General features: G+C 31.7%; 2 protein-coding genes across 5 annotated transcripts in view; one reads left to right on the top strand and one right to left on the bottom strand.

Moving 5' to 3' along the window:
• Window positions 1-4,625: 4,625 nt before the first annotated feature.
• On the bottom strand, window positions 4,626-27,130 carry LOC143075218 (EF-hand calcium-binding domain-containing protein 5-like). Of its 2 annotated transcripts, XM_076250568.1 has the most exons (21): window positions 26,977-27,130; window positions 22,373-22,988; window positions 21,316-21,472; window positions 20,740-20,880; window positions 19,603-19,758; window positions 18,412-18,511; window positions 17,832-17,969; window positions 16,509-17,210; window positions 15,984-16,094; window positions 14,690-14,889; window positions 14,087-14,243; window positions 11,633-11,784; window positions 10,851-10,979; window positions 10,260-10,432; window positions 9,664-9,757; window positions 9,115-9,249; window positions 8,481-8,737; window positions 7,497-7,747; window positions 6,850-7,076; window positions 6,464-6,566; window positions 4,626-5,711 (listed from the first exon to the last, which is right to left on the bottom strand). In XM_076250568.1, exons 2-21 carry the CDS (start codon window positions 22,975-22,977, stop codon window positions 5,575-5,577), a joined length of 4,125 nt encoding a protein of 1,374 aa, XP_076106683.1. In that variant the 5' UTR covers window positions 22,978-22,988; window positions 26,977-27,130; the 3' UTR covers window positions 4,626-5,574. The 2 variants fall into 2 exon arrangements, with proteins under 2 accessions (XP_076106683.1, XP_076106684.1); XM_076250569.1 differs by lacking the exon at window positions 16,509-17,210.
• Window positions 27,112-27,428, top strand: part of LOC143075217 (uncharacterized) — a 51,873-nt gene continuing 51,556 nt past the window's right edge. For 2 of the 3 annotated variants that reach the window (XM_076250563.1, XM_076250566.1), the window contains exon 1: window positions 27,112-27,295. In XM_076250563.1, coding sequence (XP_076106678.1) covers window positions 27,245-27,295 — 51 coding nt within the window. In that variant the 5' untranslated portion in view covers window positions 27,112-27,244. The remainder of the gene's footprint in view (window positions 27,296-27,428) is intronic. The other variant, XM_076250565.1, reaches the window with a different exon arrangement.

Below are 27,428 nucleotides of genomic sequence, written 5' to 3' on the forward strand. Positions count from 1 at the left end.
GCTTCAAATTTCATTATATTGACAACGATGCGTGAACAAATCAAACGGATATGATAGATAAATATGTCAAAAATATAGCAGTCATCATTGTTTTATAATCCTAATCACTAAAAAAAAACGATAGATTTAACACCTCATCTGTAAAACGAACTGCCACTTAACAGATTTGTTGGTCTAACTGATTATACCAACCCCTAGAGACATTTGGTAAATTCTTAAACCCTATATGTAAATATCCATATATCCACGTGTTTCACTTGATGATTTAAATGATATTAGCTACAATGGTGCCGATCTCACCGACTTTAAAGTTCATGGAACCAAACCGTTTGCTGGATTTAATTTAATTTAATACTTTATTTAAAAAGAATTGCCAACAGCCAGATGTTACGTGCGGGTCTCTTCAATATAGATATATACAGATTCACAATGAAAAAATATTTTTTTGGGTTTACAAACATGTTTAAACAAGACAATATATACAGGAAAACCCATACATATTCAATCACTCGCTCATTCTTACTCACATACACACATCTTTGCCGGATTTGATGTTATTTTTACTGTTTCCAATTTAATAATTGTCATAAAATAATCTTATGAGATTAGAAGTGAATTTTATATCCCACATTTTATCTTAAGCAAATGCAGTAGTTTGGTATTATATCATGTCCCTCGCCTACTACAAATAACTGTTTTGACAAAAATATGTATATTATATATCAAATTGAACAACAAGCACATGAGAATAGGCTTAGTTATATCTGCCTGGAATCTATCTAAAGATCTCATGGATACATTAATCAGGAATGCAAGAACCATACATTTGGAAAGCCAAAATTATGAATGATTTAGATCATGACTGTTATAAAGTTTGAACCATGAACTATATAAGTCATCTAACATTAAATGAATTAGGTATTGACAATTCACGTAAAGCCTCAACATATACCCTACGACACTTAAGATAAAATCCTAGATAACCTTGGGCCTGTTCTATGTTCATTTGTAATTTCAATCTTGCATCACTGTATTGGCATCTTCGCTACCCAAGCGTTACGATCCATTCTCCTCCTCTCTGGCATCTTCGCTAGCCATGGGTTAACGAAGATGTTGTATTGGCTACCTAAACCAAATAAGTGTCCTTACAAACAACGGTACATTTATGGGTCTTCCAAGTGATCCACGAAACCTCTTTCTAAATTATTAACATCAATGTCATTAGCAACCAAAGCCGGAATTTACAGTTATTGTAAAACTGTCTATTCTATAGTGGTGTGAATCAGATGTAGATACTAAACTTTTCAAAAGATTGTAGAGTACATACAATCCAACAATCATTCACCTTGCAATAGTATTAAAACATTTGACTTTTCAAGACTTTACACAAGTATTCCACATTCCAAACTAAAAGACAAATTGAAAGAGTTGCTATAGTTTATTTTTTCATAAAAAAAGAATGGCCAACGTAGATACAAATATTTTTCTCAGGAGGAGGGATAAATCCTACTTTGTGAAAAATCATTGATTCAAACAAAGTAGTCTCTGAAACTGACATTATTCAGATGCTTGATTTCTTGATTGACAACATATTTTTAGAGGACGTGTTTTTCAACTAACAATCGGCATATTCCCATGGGAACTAACTGCGCCTCTTCTTTCCGAAGTTTTTTCATTTATTCTTATGAGGCTGACTTCATACAGAAACTTCTTAGGTAGAAGAAAACAGGAAGTTAACAGTATGCTTTCACGTTTCTTTCCCCTATATAGAGGATGTTCCCTCACTTAATAATTCAAAATTTGTGACTGTTGAACACGTCTATTAAATCGAACCTGAGACAAAGGATACACCAGATACAGTTAAGTCTGCCTCATATATTGACTCACATCATGAAATTGACAATGAAGGTCAGTTGTTAACAAAACTTAACGACAAAAGATATCATTTTAGCATTCCAATTGTGAATTTTCCATTTCCACGTAGCAATATTCCAGTAGTGTCTGCATACGGAGTATGTATCTGCCAATTGAAACGATATTCCCGAGCTTGTATATATGACGTATCATGATTTCCTTGATTGATGGTTGTTTCTAAAAAGGACGTTATTAAACGAAGTGTTCCAAATGGTGAAGTTGAAATAATCCTTTCGTAAATTTTACGGACGCCATCCAGAACTGGTTGACCGTTATCGAATATTCGTTTCACAAATAATAACCGATATATTCCGTCCCGTTTTTACAAATGTGACCTACCGCATTACACTTGGTTCCGGGTTTGTGCTAAACATGAGCAACACGACGTGTGCCACATGTGGAGCAGGATCAGCTGGGTCGATGCCTCTGCTGGTGGACTGTTAGTCCCCGAGCGTATCACCAGCCCAGTAGCCAGTACTTCGGTACTGGCATGAAAATACGGATTTTTTGTGTTATGAAAATTTTCTGTTACAAAATGTTCGAAATTATTATAAATTAAGGAATGTATCTCCCTCATGCAAAGCTCTGATTCCTTTCACGGATTTGTCTATACTTTTTGGACCTTTTGGATTATAGCTCTTCATCTTTTATATAAGCTTTGGATTTCAAATATTTTGGCCACGAGAATCACTGAAGAGACATGTATTGTCGAAATGGTCATCTGGTGAAGGAAAATTGGTACCGTTAATGTTATTACTACCACTGGGTGGATGTCTCTGTTGGTGGACTGTTAGTCCCCGAGGGTAACACCAGCCCAGTAGCCAGTACTTCGGTACTAGCATTAAAATACGGATTTTTTTTGTGTTATTAAAATTTGCTGTTACAAAATGTTAGAAATTATTATAAATCAAGGAATGTATCTACCTCATGCAAAGCTCTGATTCCTTTCACGGATTTGGCTATATTTTTTGGACCTTTTGGATTATAGCTCTTCATCTTTTATATAAGCTTTGGATTTCAAATATTTTGGCCACGAGCATCACTGAAGAGACACGTATTGTCGAAATGGTCATCTGGTGGAGGAAAATTGGTACCGTTAATGTTATTATTCTGCTGGAGAACATTAATTATATAACCCCAAGTTTTTCGTGGGCCGTGTTCGTGTTGCCAAATTTTTAGTTTTCTATGTTGTGTTTCATGTCTGATTAGTTATCAAAGGTAATGATTATGTCTAAGTGTCTTTTACTTTTTTTAGCTATGGCGTTACCAGTTTATTTTCGATTTATTAGTTTGAATGTCCCACTTTCGCCACACTTTTAAAAAAGCTTTTTAGTACAATTGCATAACTGAAAATGTACACTTAAAAATGTTTCCTTTAAATTATATTTAGTTTCAAAGTACAGGCTAAAAAAAAGGGGAAAAAACAATTTAAAAACAAAGAATACAGATATCTATTATACATTTTCTGGAGAAATCTTTACCATTAATGTTTCAAATTAAAAAAAAAAGTTTCAGAAAATAAAAACGATAGAACTACCAAAATGCTCGTAATGTGAATATTGTATGAGGATGTTTTAGAAAAAAATACTTTAATGATCTGGCAATTTTAAGACAAATGAATCATTTCAGTCATGTCAGTAGTGGTGTACATGCTGCTGTGTTGATTGTCATCAATTGAATTGCTAGTTCATCTGCAAGCAGTTGAACTGACCCAGTTGCAGTAAAAACACCAACTTTAACATGTTGTTTCTGGAAAATATTCTCTGAATCATACCTCTAATGTTTGCTTTATTTAAATATGACCTCATCAAGAAAAGATAGCCCTTTTCAGTGTGGGGGAATATATGGCCCAATATCAAGGTGTCTGCAAAGACCTACAACTGGGATATTTTATCATCTTTTGAAAGGGGAAACATGCTTATCTAAACTGCTAAGTGTAGGGGTGGAGGGATGGTCTGTATCTCAGTATTCTTTATTTTTAAACCAATGTTTGTACATTTCTTAAATCATTCTCTTTTCTGTTATCTCAATCCACATTCCCTTCATAACATTCTCTTGAGATAAAAACATCTATCTATTTCTAGATAGATAATTTTTTTAATTAATAATTCAAAGTCATACCAGTTGAACAAAATTTTTTTTTTTTTTATCCAAGAAGACATCTTTTAAATCATTTGAGAGCCTTTAACATACTTGAATAAATAATTTCTCTTCATTAAGGGAAATCAATCAACTACCAATGTTGAAATTCCTTCATTTAATAGGCCACAGTAGGTATATATAAACTGAATGTCATTTGATTCTACCTGGTTTAGCCAAGAAACTTTTCAGCATGTCTTTGGAAAGTTGATATTTGGCATGTTAGCTCAACAACCTTGTGTAGAGTGTAATACGTTTTGTCCTTAATGTCAAATGTCTTAAATCTGCATATTACTTTCTCAGGAAAGGTAATTCTTTACTTTTGAACATATATTATGAAGGCATGAATATATGCAGAAAAATGATCAGTGTCTGTTTTCATGAATTATTGTCATTATCCTTCAATTAAAAATTAACTTTATCACTCCTGATACATGTTGAATTCTTATTTATCAAATCATCATGATGATGGTCTTGTATACCATAGTAATAAACCAATTGTTAACAAGTTATAAGGTACAATTGGCAAGGCAAATAAATTCAACCTGTAGAATATAAAACAGAACAGCATGTTTTTTTTTTTTATATTTAATAAAATCTGATACTTCAACATTCAACAATAAACATATATAATGAATTATATTTGGCATACTATTTAAGGCATTCAATTCTTCTTCCAACATTGTTAAGGAATATGGCAGCTGTATTATTCTCTCATAATGGTTGGAATGCTGGAGTAAATTTTGGCCATATGATGTGCATAACTATAGAAATTAAAACTTTTTTCATGTTATAACAAGTGAAAACTATCCAGACATTTTAAATTGCTAAATAGAACATTAAGTATACCAAATTTTCTTGGATAAAATCTGATAAATGAATAATTTTTGCCAACAGTAAAAAATCAATTACAGGTGAAATGCTGTTTGTGTAACATACAAAAGTAAAAAATAAAAGTAAAAAAAAACAATGTACAACTGAAATCACATATAAAATATCACAGATAATGTCATAGAATAAACACAAGGAGTCATATGACAAATAAATTACTACAGTCTTAGTCTATCACTCTATCAACAAACCCTGTCCATTATAATTATGGCAGTATGTATTCAAATTTGTTTATAACATATATTCCAATGAATATCACTTTAACGTAAAAAAAAAATATATAACAAAATATAAAATAACTCTTAACTTTCATATCGATGTAGAAAATCTACATTGTGTTTCCAGCAGATGAAATAATATGTATTTAATATCATGACCAAAGATCTGATACCTTAATACAAACATAAAATATGAACGATTATTTGTTTAAAAAAAATAAAGAACACCCTTTCTTGTTTTTCTTATGCAATAACATAAAATTTGATAAAGTCATGTGAATGAAGGTACTCTGTGTTTTGCATAACTTTAAACATATTGTATGGATATTCAAATAATCTCCCTTGTATGATTTCTTTCCAGGGAGATAATTCATTCTCAAGTTACTTGTTTATTAAATCCAACTAATGATTTTTATTTAAGAACACTACTGTTATCATTTTCCCTCATTTTGAGTGTATGTTCTATGAGTGAGATACACACAAACACCCAGTTATACATGTGTTGTGCAGGTACTGATCCAAACTTTGACACCTCTCCATGGGGAACATCTGAAATGGAAAAAAAACACATTAGAAAATGATGTTAATGAATTTTTACAAATGCTCAAATTACCAGGCTGTGTGCAGCATACTGCATAATAAGCTTTAATTAATATAATCAAGAATGTGTCCATAGTACATGGATGCCCCACTCACACTATCATTTTCCATGTTCAGTGGACCATGAAATGGGGATAAAAACTTTAATTTGGCATTTAAATTGAAAAGAGAATATCATAGGGCACATGTTTACTAAGTTTCAAGTGGATTGGACTTCAACTTCATCAAAAACTACCTTGACCAAAAACTTTAACTAAAAACTTTAACCTAACTTTGCACTATCATTTTCTATGTTTAGTGGACCATGAAATTGGGGTCAAAACTTTAATTTGGCATAAAAGTAGAAAAATCATATCATGGGGAACACCTGTTCTAAGTTTCAAGTTGATTGGCCTTCAACTTCATCAAAAACTAACTTGACAAAATACCTAAAGCAGGACAGATAGACAATGGACAGAAAGGACGAAAGGACCAGAAAACTTATTGCCCCTCTACTATCTTAGGTGGGGCATAAAAAGGCTCTGCAACATAGACTGAACCATGTAAAGGACATGCTGTTTATTGTTTGTGCATCTGGTCAAGTTTGTGTCACATGTTCATGTGTCTTGCCTTGTCTCACTGTTTAGAATTGTTGCTATCCACAATCGTCAAAACATATTTCTCATCTGTTTATTGTCAACAGAAAAATAAAGATTGATTACCTTTGAGATGAACTTCTATCTTCTCTGGAGGTATAAGTTGATGATCTTCAGCAGCTGTAGGATCATATTGTGCTATCTTTTGTAACAGGTCATTGTTCATGTACTGTAAAGGTAAAACAGTTTAAGATATAAGACTAGAATCAAAAGGCATTCATACAATAAAAGAACATTGACTATTCACTATAATATGATGGTTTTTTTCTAGAATGTTGGTCTAAAATATGTTTTTTACTGTCGGAATAAAGTAAAAACTTGAAATTAATTCATGTACCCCAACTTTCAAAGCAGCTGCTCCCTTTATTATTTGGATTATATCATGTGAGGATTCCACCTAAACATCTAATGCACAGTTTGTTGTGTACATGATAAATTAAAATCTGACTTACTGTTCTGAGATTTGTCCAGTCATCCAGTTCACCATTCTGTACTTTTTCAAGGAAGAATATTGCACTAACAGCCTTCACTATTTTGACTACAATCTTTGGTGGGTCATTATAACTTCTCAGTTCAGCGAAGGCTTTAGCATCAATCTTAGAAACGTTTTCACGAAGTTCCATCAACATAAGTCTGTCAAACATTATATCCATTCGGTTCTCATCATCTCTTTCTGCTTCTGCAATACAGAAGAAATAAACCTTTGTAAAATTTTATCTTTTATGTTTCCTGTGGCCAAGCTATTTGAAAAGACTTTCTCCAATTGCTGAACAGTGAATGATATAAACCCATCATATAGAAAGCTTAAGCTGTAGATTATATGGGATCATAAAATATTTCTTCCTTAAAATGCATCCTAACAACATTTTAGCAATATTTGTAATGAAACATATGTGCTAAAATCATTTTGAATCGGTTCCTTACTATGGTGACTTTACATTGTATATGAAGGGTGTCTGATCAATGGATTCTGCTTTATGTTCAATTATACATATTTTCCATTCAAAATATTTTTTTATGTCATTTCACAAACTCTTGTAACAAAAAAATAAATCAACCGTTTTACAGCACTGAACTGGGCTCTAATAATGTGACCTACCTAGCACTATATTTTTATCATCACCAGCAAACTCTCTTGTAATCTCCTTATGAGCTTGCTGAAGAAGACGTAACATTCTTTGAACTTCTTTGTTTTCGTGTGTTGGTAATATCTTTGTCTCTCCTATACTGATGTCTACTACGGCTATAGCTTTACCATTATCATCACGGAGAGGGAAAGCCAAGTGTCTTTCTCCATAAGCATCAGCTGATATACTCTCTGATGTGTCTACTGTCTTGAACAAGTAATCCCTACAATAAAAAATATGGTATTATAATTAATTTGAAGAGCATGCTTATCATATTGGAGTTAAAATCCAGTCTTTTTGTTTTGAATTAAAAATGTCAAATAAACAGGAAAATCAGTATCTGCTATTTTTTCCATTAAATAAAAATTTCAACCATGTAAAAACTTTGGGTTTTACTGACACCTTCCAGTGTACATATTACCAAAAGTGATTGTTGAATTCATAAATGTCAATTTAACTACTAGAATTTGCTTTATTCAAATTTGGGAAATTATTGGTTGTACATGGAATGAAACTAGTGCATTACCTTTATTAGGTAATACTGTATTACAGTAAAATATTCTGTGGAATACATTTTGGGTAATTTCTGTCAACAGTAATAGATAACATTTTATTTAAAACTAGCAGCAGCTAGACACCGAGGTAATACAATTTTCAAATAATTATTATGTAATTTAAATGGTTGATAAGTGGTGTTTATTTGATACATTGTTTGTTAAATATTTCATCTTAATTATTCATTATATAAAACAAGAAAATATTATGTATATCTACACAAAAACAGAATCCATTGATTTGTCAGTATTCCTAATGCACTTTTATATACAATATTTAGTCACCATAGTAAGAAATAGTCCCAAACTTATTGTGTTTGTTATATCTATAATAATTTGTTTCTTAACAAAACCAAAAGAAGAGCACTTCTTTTAACGACAGAAATTTAAACCAAAACGCACCTAAAGAGATTATCCTTCCTTTCCAGTCTGGGTGGATTAATTAAGTTCTGAACATTGCCTTTAGCATCAGTGTTCATCATCTTTCTGAGAACATAGTCCTGCTTCTCTTTACCATCTGGTTCAACCATGTATGTGGATATCTCATGAACATGTGGATTTCTACGGTGGATCCACGATACAGCACTTTCTGTGATACGTAAGAGTTTCTTTCTCATGTCAATGTGGTGGTATGCTATACTAAAGGCCTTAGCAACACCCTACAACAACAAATTGTAAACTCAATTATAAATTGGTGCTTCATTGCACTTTCAGAATTGTAAGCTTAATCATGAAGGCCAATTTTTTATAATCTACTAGATAATCACATCATTGTATTAGTTTCACAGATTTCTACATTCTAAAATATCATTCATATATGCTTGTCTACCTGTGCAGAGGAAAAAATTTAATATCAGGCAGAATTATTTTTTTACATGTTGTCCGAAAAAACAACATATATATAAATGTCCTTTAGTAATGTCGTCTTTTGCATTATTGAAGTTTGAAATTATAATTTTGTCATAGCATTGAAGCTTTTAATTTAGTCCAATATATATTTGTCATGAAAAACACTGCAATGACTTATTTACATTACCTGGAAGTACTGTATTTCATGAGTGATAAAGATAGTCTTAGAATGTCTGTCGTTTAGTGTGTCTACTCCAATCAATCCAAACACTCTCTTTCTCTTGTCCTTTAGTGGTACTACAATGAAGGATCCCTCACGGTCCTATAAAATATAAAATATAGTTTAGTTGTTTCAATATAAAGACAAATACAAGATTCAGCAAACAACAACAAAAATATTATTAGAAAGGTAAAAAAATATATATAATTACTCAAAATGTACATTTTAATTTTTACTTAATTCCTTTCATGTCTTTAACACTTTCTGTACATTAAAACATGCAGTAGCTGAGCTGCATAATTATTGAATGACTGAATTATTGTTGCTTGCTAAACATAAACTTAATATCAATCATTTTCAGAGTAATAAACAATATTAAAAATACAAATAATGGTTGATTGCTTAACATACATGATGAACCATCTTCTAAGTAATACACAAATATTGAACAAGGAAATCACCATTTCCTAGATACTCTTTTGTTCTCTATAATGTAAAAAAAGAAGATGTATTTACCTCTGGTAGTCTGTATGGATTCCAGAACTGTACATTACCATGATTTGCCACTCTGGGTACATGTATTGGTTGACCTCGTTCAACAGATGCAAAACTGTAAATAAATTATCTCCCTTTTAAAAATTTGTAAGAATGAAAGAAATCTTTTTCATTTATCAAATATATATATAATAAAGTTTTAATACAAATAAACCTGATTGCTTACAATTATCTCCAGAATGATAAACGCAAAAGAAGAATTAAACTTGAACTTCTGTTAGAAACAAAAAATCATAACAATAGGTGATAGTCGAAAATTACAACAAAAGTATTCGTTTTAAAAAAGTATTTGTAAAGTTTGGTTAAATTCAATTAAAGTGGGTTTAGTTGAATTTGAGTTCATAAAACAATATCAAGAAAAAGACTACAGAAAGTTATGTTAGACTGTTTTCAGATACCAAGGTAAACTTGATTTTTTTTTATTGCACAAAAGTAAGCCTAACAGTGAAAAATGTAAAAATATCTTGAAATGATTTAAAAAATATAGAAATAGAAGATCTTTGTGTTACTTATATAATAAGTAAAACAATCTAGCCATGTTAAATATTTTATTTTACCTAATTCCTTTCATGTCTTTGTAGAGTATTTTACCGAGCAGGAAGTCAGCATCGTCAATGGTGGCAGCCACATATCGAAGACAAACTTCACCTCGTTCCTGATCAAAACGATTACGTTCTAACATAGCAATATTAGAACTTATCTTCTTACCATTTCCATGGGCTTCAGAGTCCTGAAAATTAGAAATAGTTTTATAATACAATAAGAAAATTACATATACATTAAGGAGAGATACGGAATTTGAATCAATATTATAAGTTGGTAACAAGAGTGTGTGTCCATCAGACATTATGTCCTGCTAGCACTATCCCATTTCCATATTCTGTATACCATGAGACTTGGGTGAAAGTAACCATGATAAAAATTAATGTAATAATGATGTCATAGAATGATTTTTTTTGTGTTTGTGGAAAATTCATATCTCGTTGATTATTCAAAATATTTGAAATATTTCATAGTTTAACTTTGCAAACATTATCATTTCAAAATTAATATGCTCTTATAGTACAGGGAGTACTTGATTGAACACGTCTTTGTCAACAATGGAAATAGAAAATAATGTTACAGTGATTTCATTATTTCATGCATACCTTATATAAAGCCTGGAAGACACTCTTGTAAACTGGTTCCATACTGGCTCCACTTGTCTCTGCAGCACTGACAACCTGTTGTAACCATTTCTTTCTTGCCTCTCCTCTTATTCTTTCAGCATAGGTTCTCTGTAAGATTAAAAGGTAAAAGATAAAATATAATTAATTTTTATACTTGAAGGTTTAATTTGGTTTTCATGCTCATATTGTATCATTATCTATTTGTCCTCTCAATTTGCCTGAGCACCAAGGGTCACAATATGTTTCTTAACGTCAAAAGTATTATCAACTCCATTTCCCACAATTTTGCTATGAAAATCCAGAAATAATTGTCTTTGTTTAAAATTATTATTGCAATTTTTGAAAAATTGGAAAAATGTGAGATTAATTATTGCAATTTCAGGAAAATGATGAATACCGGTATGTGAGAAAACAAACAAATCATTATATGAAAATGATGCAAAACTGAAAGTTCTTATATTCCTCCTAGTCTCAATTTTTTTTCAAACAAAATAATAGTTTGATAAAGTTTTATAACTCTTATTTCAACTTGTACCTCCACACTATTGGTTAAGAAATCTATATAGTAATCAAATGGATCAGTACCAGAGATTTCATCTCCCATATAAACCCTTTCTAAAATCTTATATAAGGGCACATAACTCTTACCTCCACACTATTGGTTAGGAAATCTATATAATAATCAAATGGATCAGCACCAGAGATTTCACCTCCCATATAAACCCTTTCTAAAATCTTATATAAGGGCACATAACTCTTACCTCCACACTATTGGTTAAGAAATCTATATAGTAATCAAATGAATCAGCACCAGAGATTTCATCTGTAACAGCCTGGACAAATGTTCTAAATTCTCTCTTACTGAGTCTGTTGTCTTGTGCATATTTAGTAGTCTTCTTCAACCTAGTTTTAGCTGTAAAGTCAAAAGAGAGCTTGTTGTGAATAATATTGACAATACATGGACTACAAAATAGCAGCAATAATTATCAAAGGTACCAGGATTATATTTTTAATACGCCAGACGTGCGTTTCGTCTACATATGACTCATTAGCTGTAAAGTCAAAAGAGAGCTTGTTGTGAATAATATTGACAATACATGGACTACAAAATAGCAGCAATAGTTATCAAAGGTACCAGGATTATATTTTTAATACGCCAGACGTGCGTTTCGTCTACATATGACTCATCAGTAACGTGCAGATCAAAATAGTTATAAAGCAAAACATGTACAAAGTTGAAGAGCATTGAGGACCCAAAAATTCCAAAAAGTTGTGCCAAATTCAGCTAAGGTAATCTATTCCTGGAATAAGAAAATCCTTAGGTTTTTGAAAAATTCAAAGTTTTGTAACAGGAAATTTATAAAAATGACCATATAATTGATATTCATGTCAACACCAAAGTGCTGACTACTGGGCTGGTGATACCATCGGGGACGAAACGTCCACCAGCAGTGGCATCGACCCAGTGGTGTAAATAGTTATCAAAGGTACCAGGATTATAATTTTAATACGCCAGACACGCGTTTCGTCTACATAAGACTCATCAGTGATGCTCAGATCAAAATAGTTATAAAGCCAAACAAGTACAAAGCTGAAGAGTATTGAGCAAGTCAGAGAAACAGTTTATTTTCTAAAACAAAGGATAGACTATAAAAAATACTGGAGACTACTTCAATTTTTATAGGTATACAATGTATTTCTACCTTGAAGAATAGATTTCCCATATTGTTTATTCTGTCGTGAATGAGTCTCATTATATTTTTGTCTTCTGTAAGAACAGGTGATTTCTAAATATTATTGGTAATTTGACTTGAAGTTTCAGTTAAACTTCTATAACATAATATTTACATCTAGATATATATATTGAGGGCAAATTGTACCTACTTCTTAATACTCATTTTGATTAAATTTACATTTTAACAATATATAACACAATTTACTACCTTAGTTGACTCAGCCACCACTTTTAAAAAAAAATATTGAAAAAAAATACCTTTTGTACTCTTTTTTGTATAAAAATGTGTTGGATGCTATTAAACATACATCTACCTTATATATATATATATTTTTTAAATTCTTGTACAAACAGGAGGAAAGAAGAAAAAAACATAACATTTAAATACAGAGATAGCATTACAAGTAACATATAAAAGAAAAAAGAAGATATCATGTCATGCTTATGCATAATATAAAATATAGTTCAATACAAAGATTTGTTTTGTAAAGAAATTATTTTCCTTCAGACTGACAAGTTCTATTCAGTAGCTAACACATATATTGTACTTCATGATAATATTTAATGAATTATATTTATGTTTATTTTTATCATAGCAGACAATCACCAAAGCAAATAACCTAAACGCTTTTTTCTCCAAACTAATTCTAACTTGTTCAAGTCCTAAATAATCATTAAGAACTGTGTAAATATAAAAAAGAAGATGTGGTATGATTGCCAATGAGACAACTGTCCACAAGAGACCAAAAATGATACAGACATTAACAACTATAGGTTAAGTAAAACAATTGTCGGTAAACAATCAATTCTGAAACAAATAATCCATGCCAACTACGAAGGAGTTGTTATAGAGGAATGTTTGATGACAAATTTAAGTTCATTGAAAAATTCAAAGTATCAACAATCATGAAATCTGTGTCTTACAGATCCTAAAAAAAGTGCTCACATTTTTATAACCCTCTGTGTCATGCTGCAGTCCACATATGAAGTTATTATGTTTAGTGGTTATTGCAGCTATATAATTACATTCCTTTAGTCCTTGGAGTAAAGAATAAACTAATATCTATTGATCCCAAGCTTTATGTGAATTCTAACTATAAACCCATTCCTTTCTACATGTAGTTTCTAAATAACAACATTTTTACACAACTCTTACATGAATTTGATTGATTAAGTTCTTTAGTTTCTGGCACTACGGCTAAAATAAACAGAACTTATACATATTATTCATTTATTGACAAAAGGAAAGAAATTCATACCTGAGACATGTTTTTGATTATTTGATACATATGTGTGTTGTGTGTGCATGTATTTTTTCTTGTTTTATTCTGAGACATATCCTAAAACATCAATTCATTCTTGGTGTAAGAAACTCAAGAATTGAATGTGCATTTTCTTTTATCTTTATATCACAATTACAAATACTCATGAAAACTTGCCTCATGGGAGCTTAACATCCCATTTTTAATAAAATACTAACCCTTATTAATGGCCTCATTCTCTTGTCCATCTTTATATCTAACCATAATGCCCTCTACATCCTCTAGATCCAAGAAGCCTGACCCATCATTATCCCATTTCTCAAACAGCTGATCCATCATATGTTTTCTTTGTGATGACAATGCCTCTTTACGAGCCTAAAAATAAAATGTCCAGACATATTGTCAGCAAATAGGAAGAAATATACTCATATTTTACATAAAGTTACTACTTGCAGTAATGATTCCTTACATGGATAGGTTTCATGTACACAGTCAACATATTCAGGTTACTCCAAGTTTTCTTTGAATGTTTTGAAAGATTGATCAGGCAAAAGACAAAATCAATGCCAAAAACTAATAAATTCAAATAAAAACTTGCCCAGTGCAATCATTTGTTTTATTCAATCAAAATGTAAAAAGAGTTTTCTAAAAAACTAAAAAACTTTGTCTTGCAAATAAAGAATAGGATTGGGAAATTTACTGAGTGGATTTAGATAATAAGAAAACTTTAATCAATAATACAGAATAACAACAAAATCTGACATTATCCTACAAGAAAATTATGTTCTGTTATTTTACAACAGTTTGAATTATTATGGCACCTTAATAAGTCGGTCCATCTTTTCTTCTTCTGTCTCTTCATATCCTTCTTTGATAAACTTAGCCAACATAACGAAGGCCTCTTGTTTTGGTTTTTCATCTTTATTGAGGAATGTTTCTGTCAGCTGTACAAACTGTGATACATTCAAGACATTCTCATCAAAGGCTGAGGTTCCTGATTGTTGACTGCGTGCTGTCATTACTGGAAAATTAAAACACAAAATTAAACATAAATAATGTATCAAGTAACCATATAAAAACACCTGTGTTAACTGAGGTGAATATTTATATTTTAGTTTCAAATACTATCTTAACTTCTATTCCAAGATGGTTAAGTATGTCCATCAAAACCATAAGTCATTTAGTAGTCTAAACAAGTGTTATTTATAAATACACTGAAGAAATTCCGCCCTTAATAATTCCTGAAAACCCCCAAAAAATATTGTTGCATTGATAACTGGACTTTTTCCTATTTCTGGTCTTTTTCATTCTTCCCTCTATAGGCAGTTTTACGCTTAAAAAGAGAAAGTGGGATAAGGTCTTCTATAAGCTGGTAAGTTCTGATCATGTTTCAAAGCTGTGACACCAGAGCAGTGAGATATAGCCAATAGGAAGGACAATAGTGTATTATACCTATCGGTTGTCTCTGTTTGCTATAGGGAATAATGTAGACTAATAGTGTCCGTCCCTGGATAAAACTTGTCAATTATGCACGCTTTTATTATGTCATTTACCAGATCGAGGGGATCGATTGTATCCCTGCACTATTAACATGCATCAAGTGTCTTAGTGATCTTCATTGTGCAGGATAAACTAGAAAAAATGTTTGTTCTGTATGTACTTAATGACAATTCCCTAATGACAGCAGTGCTGATTGTCAATTAGGAGAATTCAATTTGCCAAATAATTTGGGCAATGTAGCATCACAGTTTTTCAACCACTCGTTCAACATTGGAACGGAAGTGACTAAAACTAAGCCCCTCAACACACAAATGATATTCACTAAAACCAAAGTTTTCACGGAATGCATTGAACTCGAAAGTTGTCTATTGGACTTTAATTCAATACTGTAGAGTATAATAGCTATCAGTTCTACCCCTATTAAATGTGGTTCTACTGTATAGAGTATAGTAGCTACCAGTTCTACCCCTATTAAATGTGGTTCTACTGTATAGAGTATAATAGCTACCAGTTCTACCCCTATCAAAGGTGGTTCTACTGTAGAGTATATCATCTACCAGTTATCTCCCATGGCTATAGTTTATTTATGACTATAATATATAAAATAATACCTACCAGTTCTCTCCCTATCAAAAGTGGTTCCTTCAGCAAACTTAACACTTCCTAATTGATTTGTTGTCTCTGAGTGGATGGATTCCTTAGACTGTTCTCTACTCACACTGATATCTATACAAATAATAATCAACACATCAAGTTAATAATATGTATTGAACTTTATATATAGGTGGAACTTTAAAATTGAAAAGTTATGCAGCAATATTGCAACTTGATAAAATAGCACTCCACTTATATATACAATATATTATACATTGATAACTTATAATTAGGATATTTTCAACTTAAAATACGACAAAACTTCATGCAAAAATTAATCAAATCAAAACAAAAACAAACAGTAAAATGAACTCATGCAAAGTGTTTTCAGGAGAATTAATCCTGCAGTTCAAGTCTTTTACTTTGACAATTGTTTCTTCAATTTGAACAGGTTTATTACTTTGATCAAAATGTGCATTTTCTGTAAGCATAAATCCAAACAATCATTTGAAAAGAGTAATTTCTATGGGGCTTTCTACTCATTACCTTCAGATGAAGGTTTAACCTCCTCAGTTTGTTCTACATTAGACACCTCTTTAACATCAGTACCGTTGTCTGCTTCCTCCTTCTTTTCCTCTGGAACTTTTTCACTTGTTTCCTCCACTTTTTTGTCCTCAGACTTAACCTCTTCTGTTGTCTGCTCTGTTTTTGCATTTTGTCCTTCAGTTTCAGACTTTTCAGGCTCTTTCTCTTTGGTCTCTTCAGTTTTAGGTTCTTCTTTAACAACTTCCTGTTCCTGTGTTGGTTTGACTTCAGATTTCTCAGTCTCAGTCTTAGGATCAGCAGGTGCTTGTTCTTCTGTTTTAACCTCTTCCGTAGGTTTTGATGCTTCAACTTTAACTTCTTCAGTAGGTTTAGATGCTTCAACTTTAACCTCTTCTGTAGGTTTTGATTCTTCAACTTTAACCTCTAGAGTAGGCTTTGATGGTTCAGTATCAGTAGGTTGAGCCTCCTCTGTGGGTTTTGTTTCCTCTGTAGAGGCATCAGATGGTTTAGTTTCTTCTTGTTTTACTTCTTCTTTCGTTGGCTTAGTTTCATCCCTCTGACTTTCTTCAGGTTTAAGTGTTTCTTCAGTCTTCTCTTTTTCTTGAGGTGGAGGTGTTGATGGTTTTTCTTCCTCCTGTTTGGGAGGAGTTTGTTCTTCTTGCTGTTGAGGAGGTGGAGTTTGTGGTTTTTGTTCAGTTTTAACTGATGAAGATAATAAATAACAAAAACAAAATAAACAACATGCAAAAATAAGTGAGGAATAAAAATAAAGAAAATATAAACTTCATGCCAACAAAATTACAAAAAGAAATAAACTGATAATTAAATCAAAATCTTTAAATGAGTTTTTAGCGTATAGAATGTGTGGAATCTTCATATCACAGTGCTTATAAACATACATTTAAATGTGTGTGAATTCTGAGGTACAGGGAAATAATCAAAATCATCATAATGTCTAGGCATATGTTTTCCTTGGAGCTGGTCAAAGTAAAATTCTAAACTGTAAAAGGCACTTTATTTTTAGATTCCTTTCTTGGTAAATTGCACAACAGTTGTTGGATTTTAATTTATTTATGGTAGTTTCTATTATGCCTCAGTCATTGTTTTGGAGTTCTTAAGACTTGTTTTGTACTTTTTGGCAGCTTAAATAAAGGTTCACTGAGAAACAAAGTGTTCACTGAATCTTTACTTTTAAAAAGACAATTACTGTAGAAGATTGTGTAGTGAAAATATCATGAAGAAAATTTCTGTTATAATGATTTTTACCAAGAGAATTATTAATGTTAAATATAAGTTATATACTCCCAATTCAATATGACATACCTTCTGGTGACTCTGATACTGTTGTTGTCTCTTTTGAGGGTGCAGGCATCTCAGATTTCTGTTCAGTCTCCTCTACAGGTTTAATGTCCTCATCATCATTGTAAGTGTCCTCAACTTCATCTACTTCAACCACAGGCCCTGTAAAATAATGAAATAAACTTTTATATGTTTGCAATTAGCTGAGTACTGTAGGCCTCTAACGTGTTTTTCCCTATTAAATGCACATTTCAACTTTTAAATTTTATTTTATTGCCCAACATAACATTTACAGAAAATTTGCAAAAAAGATAATAATGTTGTTATCCTTAAATGTTTTGAAATAGAATGGAACAACCGGATTTGCCATTGTTTCTAATTGTGCTCTTTTTCAAAAACTAAGTTTTATTTAAATCATATACAGAAATAGATAAATGATGACTGTAATAATCAAGACACTAAATTATTTTCAAGAATTGCAATTAAAATTGAGAAAGGAAATGGGGAATGTGTCAAAGCGACAACAACCCGACCATAGAGCAGACAACAGCGAAAATTGTTGATTTATATAATGTTGGTTTTAAATAAGTAAACATGTTCTTACATCTCCTAGGATTTCTCATGTGCATCTTTATATTATCTTTGACTGTATCCCAGAAATTCTCAAACAAACTCAAAATCCTGTGTCTGTCCAACAATCCAATCTGTAAAATATTATATTAATATATGTGAAACTTAAAAAAGAAAGTGAAAGTAAGTTGATGTACATCCAATGTATGAGAAATATTATCTCTTGACAAAACAGTCTTCTATAGCTGACTTATATGTGGTATGGGCTTTGCTCATTGTTGAAGGACGTACAGTGATCTATAGTTGTTAATTTCTGTGTCATTTGGTCTCTTGTGGGTAGTTGTCTCATTGGCAATCATACCACATCATATTTTTTAACAAGTCCTATAACAAACATATATGGTAAAAATTAAATGTTAACACCTCTATTAGCTCCTGCCTAAGTTATAAAGGACAGAAACTCTTAAAAATACTAGAAGAACTGAAAGCAAAGCTGACAAATTGATACTCACAACCTCTAAATAAAACAAATTCAAATTCTATGATTTACAAATAGGGAAACCTCCAAATTAAAACAGAAAAAAAAAAAAAAAAGAAGGTGCACAATGGCATTGTATCATTAATACTGTATAGCGGGTTATTTTTGCAGAGGTAAAATTTCGTGATTTTCATTTAATAAGGTATACAAAATATTTTGGCAGTTAATTTTTTGGGGAATTTAAAACATTTATCAATACCTTTGCACGTGCACTTTTAAATTGGCGGAATTTTAATTTGGCAATTTTGTTCTATCTGCGAAAATAGGCGAAAATTTACACCCGGAGATAATACCCGCTTTACAGTAATATGAGAAATTAAAAACAGTCTATATCTTCTTCTGTAAGAGGGGTTTAGTTTTCTTAACTGAATTGTTTCATTTAATAAAAACCATTTTATGCCCAATTTATGGGCATTATCTTTTCTCGTCTGTTCATTTGTCTGTCTGTCGTGCTTTAGGTTAAAGTTTTTGGTCAAAGTAGTTTTTGATGAAAGTGAAATCCAATCAACTTGAAACATACTATACATGTTCCCTTTGATATGATCTTTCTAATTTTAATGTCAAATTAGAGTTTATTACCCCATTTTCATCGTCCCCTGAACATAGAAAATGATAGTGCGGATGGGGTGTCCGTGTATTAGGGACTCATTCTTGTTATGATAGAGGTTGTTACAAAATTAGACTTACACCACTGTGATCACATGAAATGAATAGATTTGACAGAGCTATTCTCCTGTTTTCTTCTTGGGTAGCTGCTCTATAGGATATAGCACACTTTGCTAAATGTTTCATAAATTCATCAAATAAGTCCCTGGTTAAATCTTCAACATAACCACTAAGATACTGAAAATAGAAAATTCAAAATAATTAAATTCATTTAAGATGCAAATGTGTGTGTGAAAATGTACCTGAACACAAAAAACAACATCATGTCACCGTACAGCAAAGTTTCTCATATTTCTAATTTTTAGATTATATTGAAAAAACATTATCAATACATTAAACTGAAATAATACTTGTTTATACTATTTCTGGCTAAATTACCATACAAAAGTACACATCTAAATGCTTTGACTGCTATACTGATTATGATTGAATTTTATATTGAAAGTAGTTAATGTCAAGGTTTTACTACAAGTATCACATAAACTATCACTTTCAAAGATCCATGATGAACCCATGCTTCCAGATTGACATGCACACCTAACAATCATTGAATCATTGAATACACCAATTTAGTGTAGTATTTGAGAAATAGATATAATCATGAAAAATAAATCTAGTTCACAGATTCTAAAAATATAGTCAAGGCCAAGCGAACCTTGTCTGACATACATGTATATATACTTGCAATACTTCTACATTCAAAATAAGTGTCTTATTACTAACAATGACTGAAAAAGTTGTAAGATAAAAAACTACAATTTTTTTCATGCAATCACTTTACCATATGAAAATGAGGTCAAGGACAATGAACACATGCAAAAAAACATGAGGCATAGATATGTATACAAGATATTAGGTTTACATGTTTTCTTTCTTTTGAAATATATATTATAACTGTATGCAATAGTTTAAAAAGTCCCCCAGGGTTGGATTAGCATTCCTATGTATAGCATTTTGAGACTGAGAACTAACACAACAAATGATTATCTTTGATTCAAGATTAAATAAAACATTTTCAGGAGATCAGAACTCAAAAATTCCATTTTGATCTGCTTGTAAACTATGCATGCTACATGTACTGATTTTAAAGAATATATAGTTAAATATATTTCTTTGGCACAAATGCACTTTTTATCAATAACAAAATAAGTTCAATACTTTGGCAAAATCTTTAACAGTAAGACATTTCCCACTTTCGTCAGTTGCCTCCAGACTACGACTTAGTTTAGCAGCATCTCTCAACTCTTCAGGGAAGGTTGCTTCTGCTATTTCAGAAAACGATCTTAAAGCATTCTGTACCTGTTAAAAATAAATAAAAGTGCTATGTTATCTGTTATCTAAAGCATTGTGTATCAGTTTTAAAAAGAAAAACAGCGTATTTTCTACAGCATATGTATTACAAAAAGGATGCGTTATAACAGAAGAATAAAAGTAGATATGTCAATTGTGTTACCATATATGACAAGTAATGTACTACATGTAATAAAATAGGTTAAAACATTTAAAACATATCACATAAAAATGTGTGTATGCTGTGTGAGCCTCTTAAAAAAAAAAAAACTTGGTGTGTTTGTACATGTATTTCTAAGGCAGGTATATTTATATATTATCAACTTTTTATTACATTGTATACTGAAAAGGCATTTAATATTTTCCACTGGACATTTATAGATGTAATTAATAATTCAACCTTCTATTGCTTTCTGTTTTAATAAATTTTATAATGTAAAATACCAATGAAAGCTCGACTTTTCCTTCAGGATGAGAATTCCATTCTCTAAACTGATCCATGAAGCAATTTTCTCTTCTTTCTCTCTCCTTCTGTTTGATTTGTTCTAATTTCTCCCTCTCTTCTCTTCTTCTCTTTGCCTCTGTTTTAATTCTGGCTAATCTATAGGTTGTACAAGATAAAGAAAGAAATTAAACAAAACTCTATGCACTAATGTGAATGATAATCTATGTCCTTTATATGAAATAGAAGTATTAACCTAGAGGTTCTTTGCTAAACATAAAAAAAGACAGGGAGAAAAATTTATACAGGCTAACCCTGCCACATTATTTATGTATGTGCCTGTCCCAAGTCAGGAGCCTGTAATTCAGTGGTTGTCGTTTGTTTATGTGTTACATATTTGTTTTTCTTTCATTTTTTTTCATAAATAAGGCCGTTAGTTTTTCTTCTTGTTTGAATTGTTTTACATTGTCTTATTGGGGCCTATATTAGCTGACTATGCGGTATGGGCTTTGCTCATTGTTGATGGCCGTACGGTGACCTGTAGTTGTTAATGTATGTGTCATTTTGGTCTATTGTGGATAGTTGTCTCATTGGCAATCATACCACATCTTCTTTTTTATATTACATCTACAGTGATCACTAAATTAACCTGACATCTATAAATCTAAGTCGTTTCAATTCTTGTTCATTTCATATCTCCCTATCAATATTGTATATGATGTTATTTACATTTATTTTATTTTGTTCTTGTATTTATCATTTGAAATGGAGAATATGTTTTAAGTTGACAAAACTTGTGTCTGTCGTTATTTTTTTACAATAAAATATGTTTAAAATAAACTAGTGAACATCAGCCAGCTGTCAATACTGTGTGTTCCAAATCCTATATGACAGTGCTATTAATTGACTAGAATTGCTGAGTTATCCTGATTCCAACCAGATACTGACAGACTTCCTCCAGACCTCAACCAATAAAAACTGGCATCCATGATATAAAGCCAAAAATGCTAAAAGTGACTTTAAATACCAACAATCAATCAATATTTATGTACAATATACCTATTGTCTTCAATGTTGAACAGTTGTTTTCTAAGTCCATCAGCCACTTCTCTTAGTCCTCTAACATAGGGAGATGCCTCTGAAAAGTTACTGTACTTTGGATTGTTTCTTAGTAAATACTGTGCCAGAAAATTAATTGGATTAAAATCAGGATCTTCTTCATTTTCTTCTGTTAATCCTTTCTTGTCTGCTTCAGTCAAAAGTTTTTCTACACCTAAAATCAATGTTGGGAGAACTTTGTCAACAAGGTATGATCTGACCTCTAATGTAGCTTCATTGTCATTTAACCACTGTTTAGCTAAGATTTCTGTTGGAATTTTCCTTGCCATTTTTCTAGCATCATCTCTTGAACTTCTGGTGTTGTTTTTCTTTTCATTTCTCATTCCTACTAATTTCTCCATCATGTTTTGCTCATGAAGCCTCTTCCATCTCCTGACAGCACTCCTTACAACTGGTTTCATATAATCAGAGCCAGTTTGTGTCTGTTTTCCACTTCCTGGAGTTATAGACAGTCTACCTGGACTCTGTGGTGTTGTCATGGTTACTCTTTTGGTTGGACTTCCTTCACGACCAGAGCCTGGCTTGGAAGTAAGAACATCAGCCATGATTGCTCAGCCTAAAAGAAACAGTGATATATATACATGTATAAATTAAAAAAAACCCAATAAATTTACACTTTGTTTAAAAATTGCATTTAAAGTTCCCTTTCTAATACTTGTGGTTCATCCTTATGGTAAGATTTAACAATTTTCTTCAGTTTGTTGATTAAAGGCTGTTAAATGGAGCACGCCTGCCAACTAACTCGATTTGGACCATTGCACAATCCTGATCACGAAAAAGAACCCTAAGCTAGGATTTTAAGCCGACTTGGATTTGTTGTCTCTCTGTAGACTGTATAAAAGAATCATAAAAAAGTTGATCATGTTGGATAAGTTACAACACCGCCAAAAAAGAAAATAAACGGTTGAATTCAGAGGCTGGTTGACAAAACTCAATACAGATATCACATGACTTTTGCAATATCTGCAATAAAGAACACAAAGATACTATGCTTGCTTTAATGTTTGTATAGTTTTCTGTCTATCATTTTGTTATTTATAGGTGGGTCTCACTAATTAGCGACAAGAAGTGTCAAGAAGCAACCAGAAGAATAATTTAGTGACAAGAAGCGTCAATAAGACTATGAAGGGACAAGAAATTAAAAAAAAATCTTATTAAACATGTTTAAACTATTTACATGTATAGGTTATTTTTTTTTATTTAGTAACAATTGTTGGATTTATTCTAATATAATTCTTATTCTTACAACAGTCAATTTTCCTTTGTGGTGCCAGATATCATCCCTTATGACATCAAATTTTTACAAGTTAGAACTGTGATGATCAAAAATGGTAGACAAATAGCGACAAAAGTGTAAGTGTCGATCTGACTATCCTGAAATGGTGGTAAGTCGTTCATCTAAGGACATTTTTTTCTGTAGAAATAGCTTTGTTTTTATTAATAACCATGTATTATCAAGCAAGTTTACTCATTATACTTGTTTCTCAGTCACTCAATCACAGTACAGTGTTGTTCCATACTAAAGCTGCTGACCCCATTTGTTTACATTCAAATTCCAATGGCGTCAAAACCATGTGATGCATTAAATCTTTCTACCCAATCAAATTGCTCTAGTGTCAATTAGGTGATTTTTTTAGACTAAGGCAATTATATTATTTGTTTATGTGATATTGCTTTGAAATAGTTTGCAATGAATTGGGAGTTTATTCAATAGGAAGCCACATATTAAGCCATGAAATTCAACATCATTGGAATTTTAAATGTATATTTACCTAGAGTCATGATGGTCAGAATATTGATATTTTTATATTGAATCAATTTTTTTATGAAAAATATATGTATATATATATGTGTATTGTTTTTGTCGAGCCTTTGACTAGTCAAAAAAGCGAGACATAGTCATCCTACAATCCATCAGCGTCGTTGGTGGTGGAGTCCACAAATATTCACTCTGTGGTTAAAGTTTTTGAAATTTTTTAGACACTGGGTTCTGCAGAACCCTTACAATTTTTTTATTATCATACTTTATATTTCTGAACAAAAATTAAGGCATGAACATTGTTTTTTTCCAAAGTTTCCCTTTCATTTTGGATGGGTCTTTTTTCACAGGAAAATGTCCTCAGATGTAAGGTGCTTGTCATTTTGAAATTCTTAAAATACGATTTGCTTGACCTATTTTGTCTACCACAAGATTGATAACAAACGATGAATGGAATGTACACAAAGCCGGAAGAGTGATTTTCTGAAGTTCTGAAATGTTTTTAGGCATTTGGAAGTCAGGTTTGAAAGGGCCATTAGTAAATTGGCATTTTTGAGCAATAATTGAGAATAACAATGAAAACATATCTTTAGAAATGTTTTTTTATATAGAAGAGTAGAACAAACTAATTCTGCACTAATTTTGTACGCTGGTGGTAGCGTAGTGATGTCAATGCTTAGTTTTTCTGTGTGATTAGTACAATAACAAATTCCAACTAAACAACAAGATGACTGTCACCGATTATATGGGGACGAAGTCCCCAATTACAGTAGAAAAATCAATAATAATAAAAAAAAATCGGGGAAAATTTCCAGAATTTTTCATTCTACTAATGAACTCAAAATCGTTAACTTTTTTTTTCAGATCTAGTTCCTGTTCCGGTTTTCCCCGCATTTGCGCAAACATCTGTCTTGTTTGCATGAGACTTTGAAAAGAAAATTATATGTATCAGTCTAGTAAAATATAAGATTGGAACTCAATACAATTTCATTTTTAATAATTGTTTGATTTGAAAAAAAACGTTACCTGATGGAAGCGTTTCTTTTGTTTACATTGAATATGACGTCATAACTTAAACAACGTCACAGTTAAATCCCTAACCACAGAACCGAAATCAGGAACGTTACGGTATTTCCGTTTTCTTTATTAACATGTTTGAGGTAAAAAAAAAATACATACAGACTTCGTCCCCATTCACAGGTTATGCCTGCCTCATATTAGACTACGGAAGGATATATATATGCCATTTGACCAGGTGCCAAATTGACTTTTTTCTATAGGTGGCTTATCCATCTTTTTAAATTAAGGGTGAGCGCAAGGTTAAAGTCTAGAACGGGCATATATGCCCAGAATTCAGTATCTTCATGATAGCAGGTGCTGTAAACTACAACAAAAACATTGTAACCAAATATATTTTCCTCTAGGTTCCATATTGGTACACTGCGTGCAATACAAACTCTTGCCACAAGAACAGCAAAACCTGCGGTATACTTACTTCTCGGAGTTCTCCCGGTAGAAGCAGAAATTCACAAGAGAAAATTGACATTCTTACATTCTCTTACAACCTGCTCCAACAATAAAATAAAAGAAATCATCAACAGACAAATAGCAGTGAACTTTGACAACAACAACAGCTTCTTCTTCCAAACTGCATTATTATTAGCAAAAAATAATCTACCAGATATCTTTGACAAAAACATCTCAATTCCATCAAAACTATCCTGGAAGAAACTAGTAAAAACAGAAATCACATCCCTCTGGACCCTCAAACTCAAAGAGGAAGCTCAACAAATGTCCTCTTTAAAATTTCTAAACCTCAACTTTGGCAATGCAGACTCAACTCATCCAGTATGGGACTCAGTAGAGCAGAATCTGTTAGAAATTCGAAAAGCCTCAACTAAAGTAAGGATGCTCACAGGGACTTACATGGTGCAAGCCGACAAGCACAAGTTCAGCCAATATACAATTGACCCCATCTGCCTGCTATGCCACAGGGAAATAGAGGATATACTGCATATTCTTACACAGTGTCCAGTTCTATGCAATGAGAGAAAAGAATACTTCACTCCCATTAAACAACTTGTGACTGAAAACTCTCCCCCTGGAACTTGGGAGCTGCTATTTAACAATAAACTAGCAGTTACACAACTGGTATTGGATTGTACAAAATATACGAAACAACTTGGATTCAAAGAAGAGTTAATTCTTAAACTGGAATCGCTTTCAAGACACTTCTGTTTCAAGCTTCATTACAAGAGGATATCTCTACTGAAAAAGCTAGACGAATGACAGTTATCATTAAGATACAGATACTGAAATATAGACAATGGAAAATTCAAATAAAAGACTAAATATTATAAACTAATGTTATAGTATATATAGTTATTTCACTATATTTTATAACAAATATTCAGTGTTGTTATAAAACTATAAGAACCTATTTACTGGTAAAATGATTGACTAATTGTTTGATTTAAATGACTTCTGTAGATCGGTTTATCATTTTTATGTAAATAATTTTATATTTTATATGATATGATTTTGTTTTTTATGCAATTCACTGTCTATGTATAGTGCACCACCTCTGGATTTTACCTTATTGTAATATATTTTATCCTTGTTTCTTCCCCCTTTTTAAATATTTTGATATTTTAATATTACCCGTTAAGGGGTGTTCCTTATAATAGGAAGCTTATACGAAGAAAAGAAAGAAGGAGAATGTGCAGAAATGTGTTTATGCATTCTTAAAAAAGGTTTTGTATATAACATAAGAGAAATATCATACCAAGACTAAATCTTCTTTGAAAAATCAAAATAAGAACATTAAAAAAAATGTTTCCAAACCACCATCAACGTTGCTAAGAGGAAGTGTGTGTCTGAATCATACAGACGTTTTATTTTCCATATTTGAAACTTCCGGCAAAATACGCATGTGACGGAAATCGAACCCAAAGAAGGAAGAGAATGAGAATGTTTTTGTTGTTTTGTTATTGTCTTTCATTTGAAATGTAGCTATTTCTTATTTTGTATTTGAATATTCAGTCGGATAAGATATGGCCTTGGTAACCGTCCAAAGATCTCCAAGTCCAAGCAATACAGAATCAGTAAGTTTTAGTTGTTGTCAGCCGATTTTAGCGTAACTGTCATAATTTCATGCATACTTCAAAATTAGCACTTTAATGTCAACAGATTGAGACAATTTATTTGTTTACCTGTGCCACTTTTCTGATTAATGCT

The sequence above is a fragment of the Mytilus galloprovincialis genome, chromosome 5, assembly GCF_965363235.1.
Source record: "Mytilus galloprovincialis chromosome 5, xbMytGall1.hap1.1, whole genome shotgun sequence".
In the NCBI taxonomy this organism is placed as follows: domain Eukaryota; kingdom Metazoa; phylum Mollusca; class Bivalvia; order Mytilida; family Mytilidae; genus Mytilus; species Mytilus galloprovincialis.

Bases quoted from the DNA above. Each gene is read 5' to 3' on its own strand.
- LOC143075218 (XM_076250568.1), bottom strand. From the start codon at position 22,977: ATGGCTGATGTTCTTACTTCCAAGCCAGGCTCTGGTCGTGAAGGAAGT. The intron at 17,211-17,831 runs GTATGTCATATT...TATCTTCATCAG, and splicing joins AGTATCAGAGTCACCAGAAG to TTAAAACTGAACAAAAACCA. The intron at 14,244-14,689 runs GTGCCATAATAA...TTTTATTTTTAG, and splicing joins AGATGGACCGACTTATTAAG to GCTCGTAAAGAGGCATTGTC.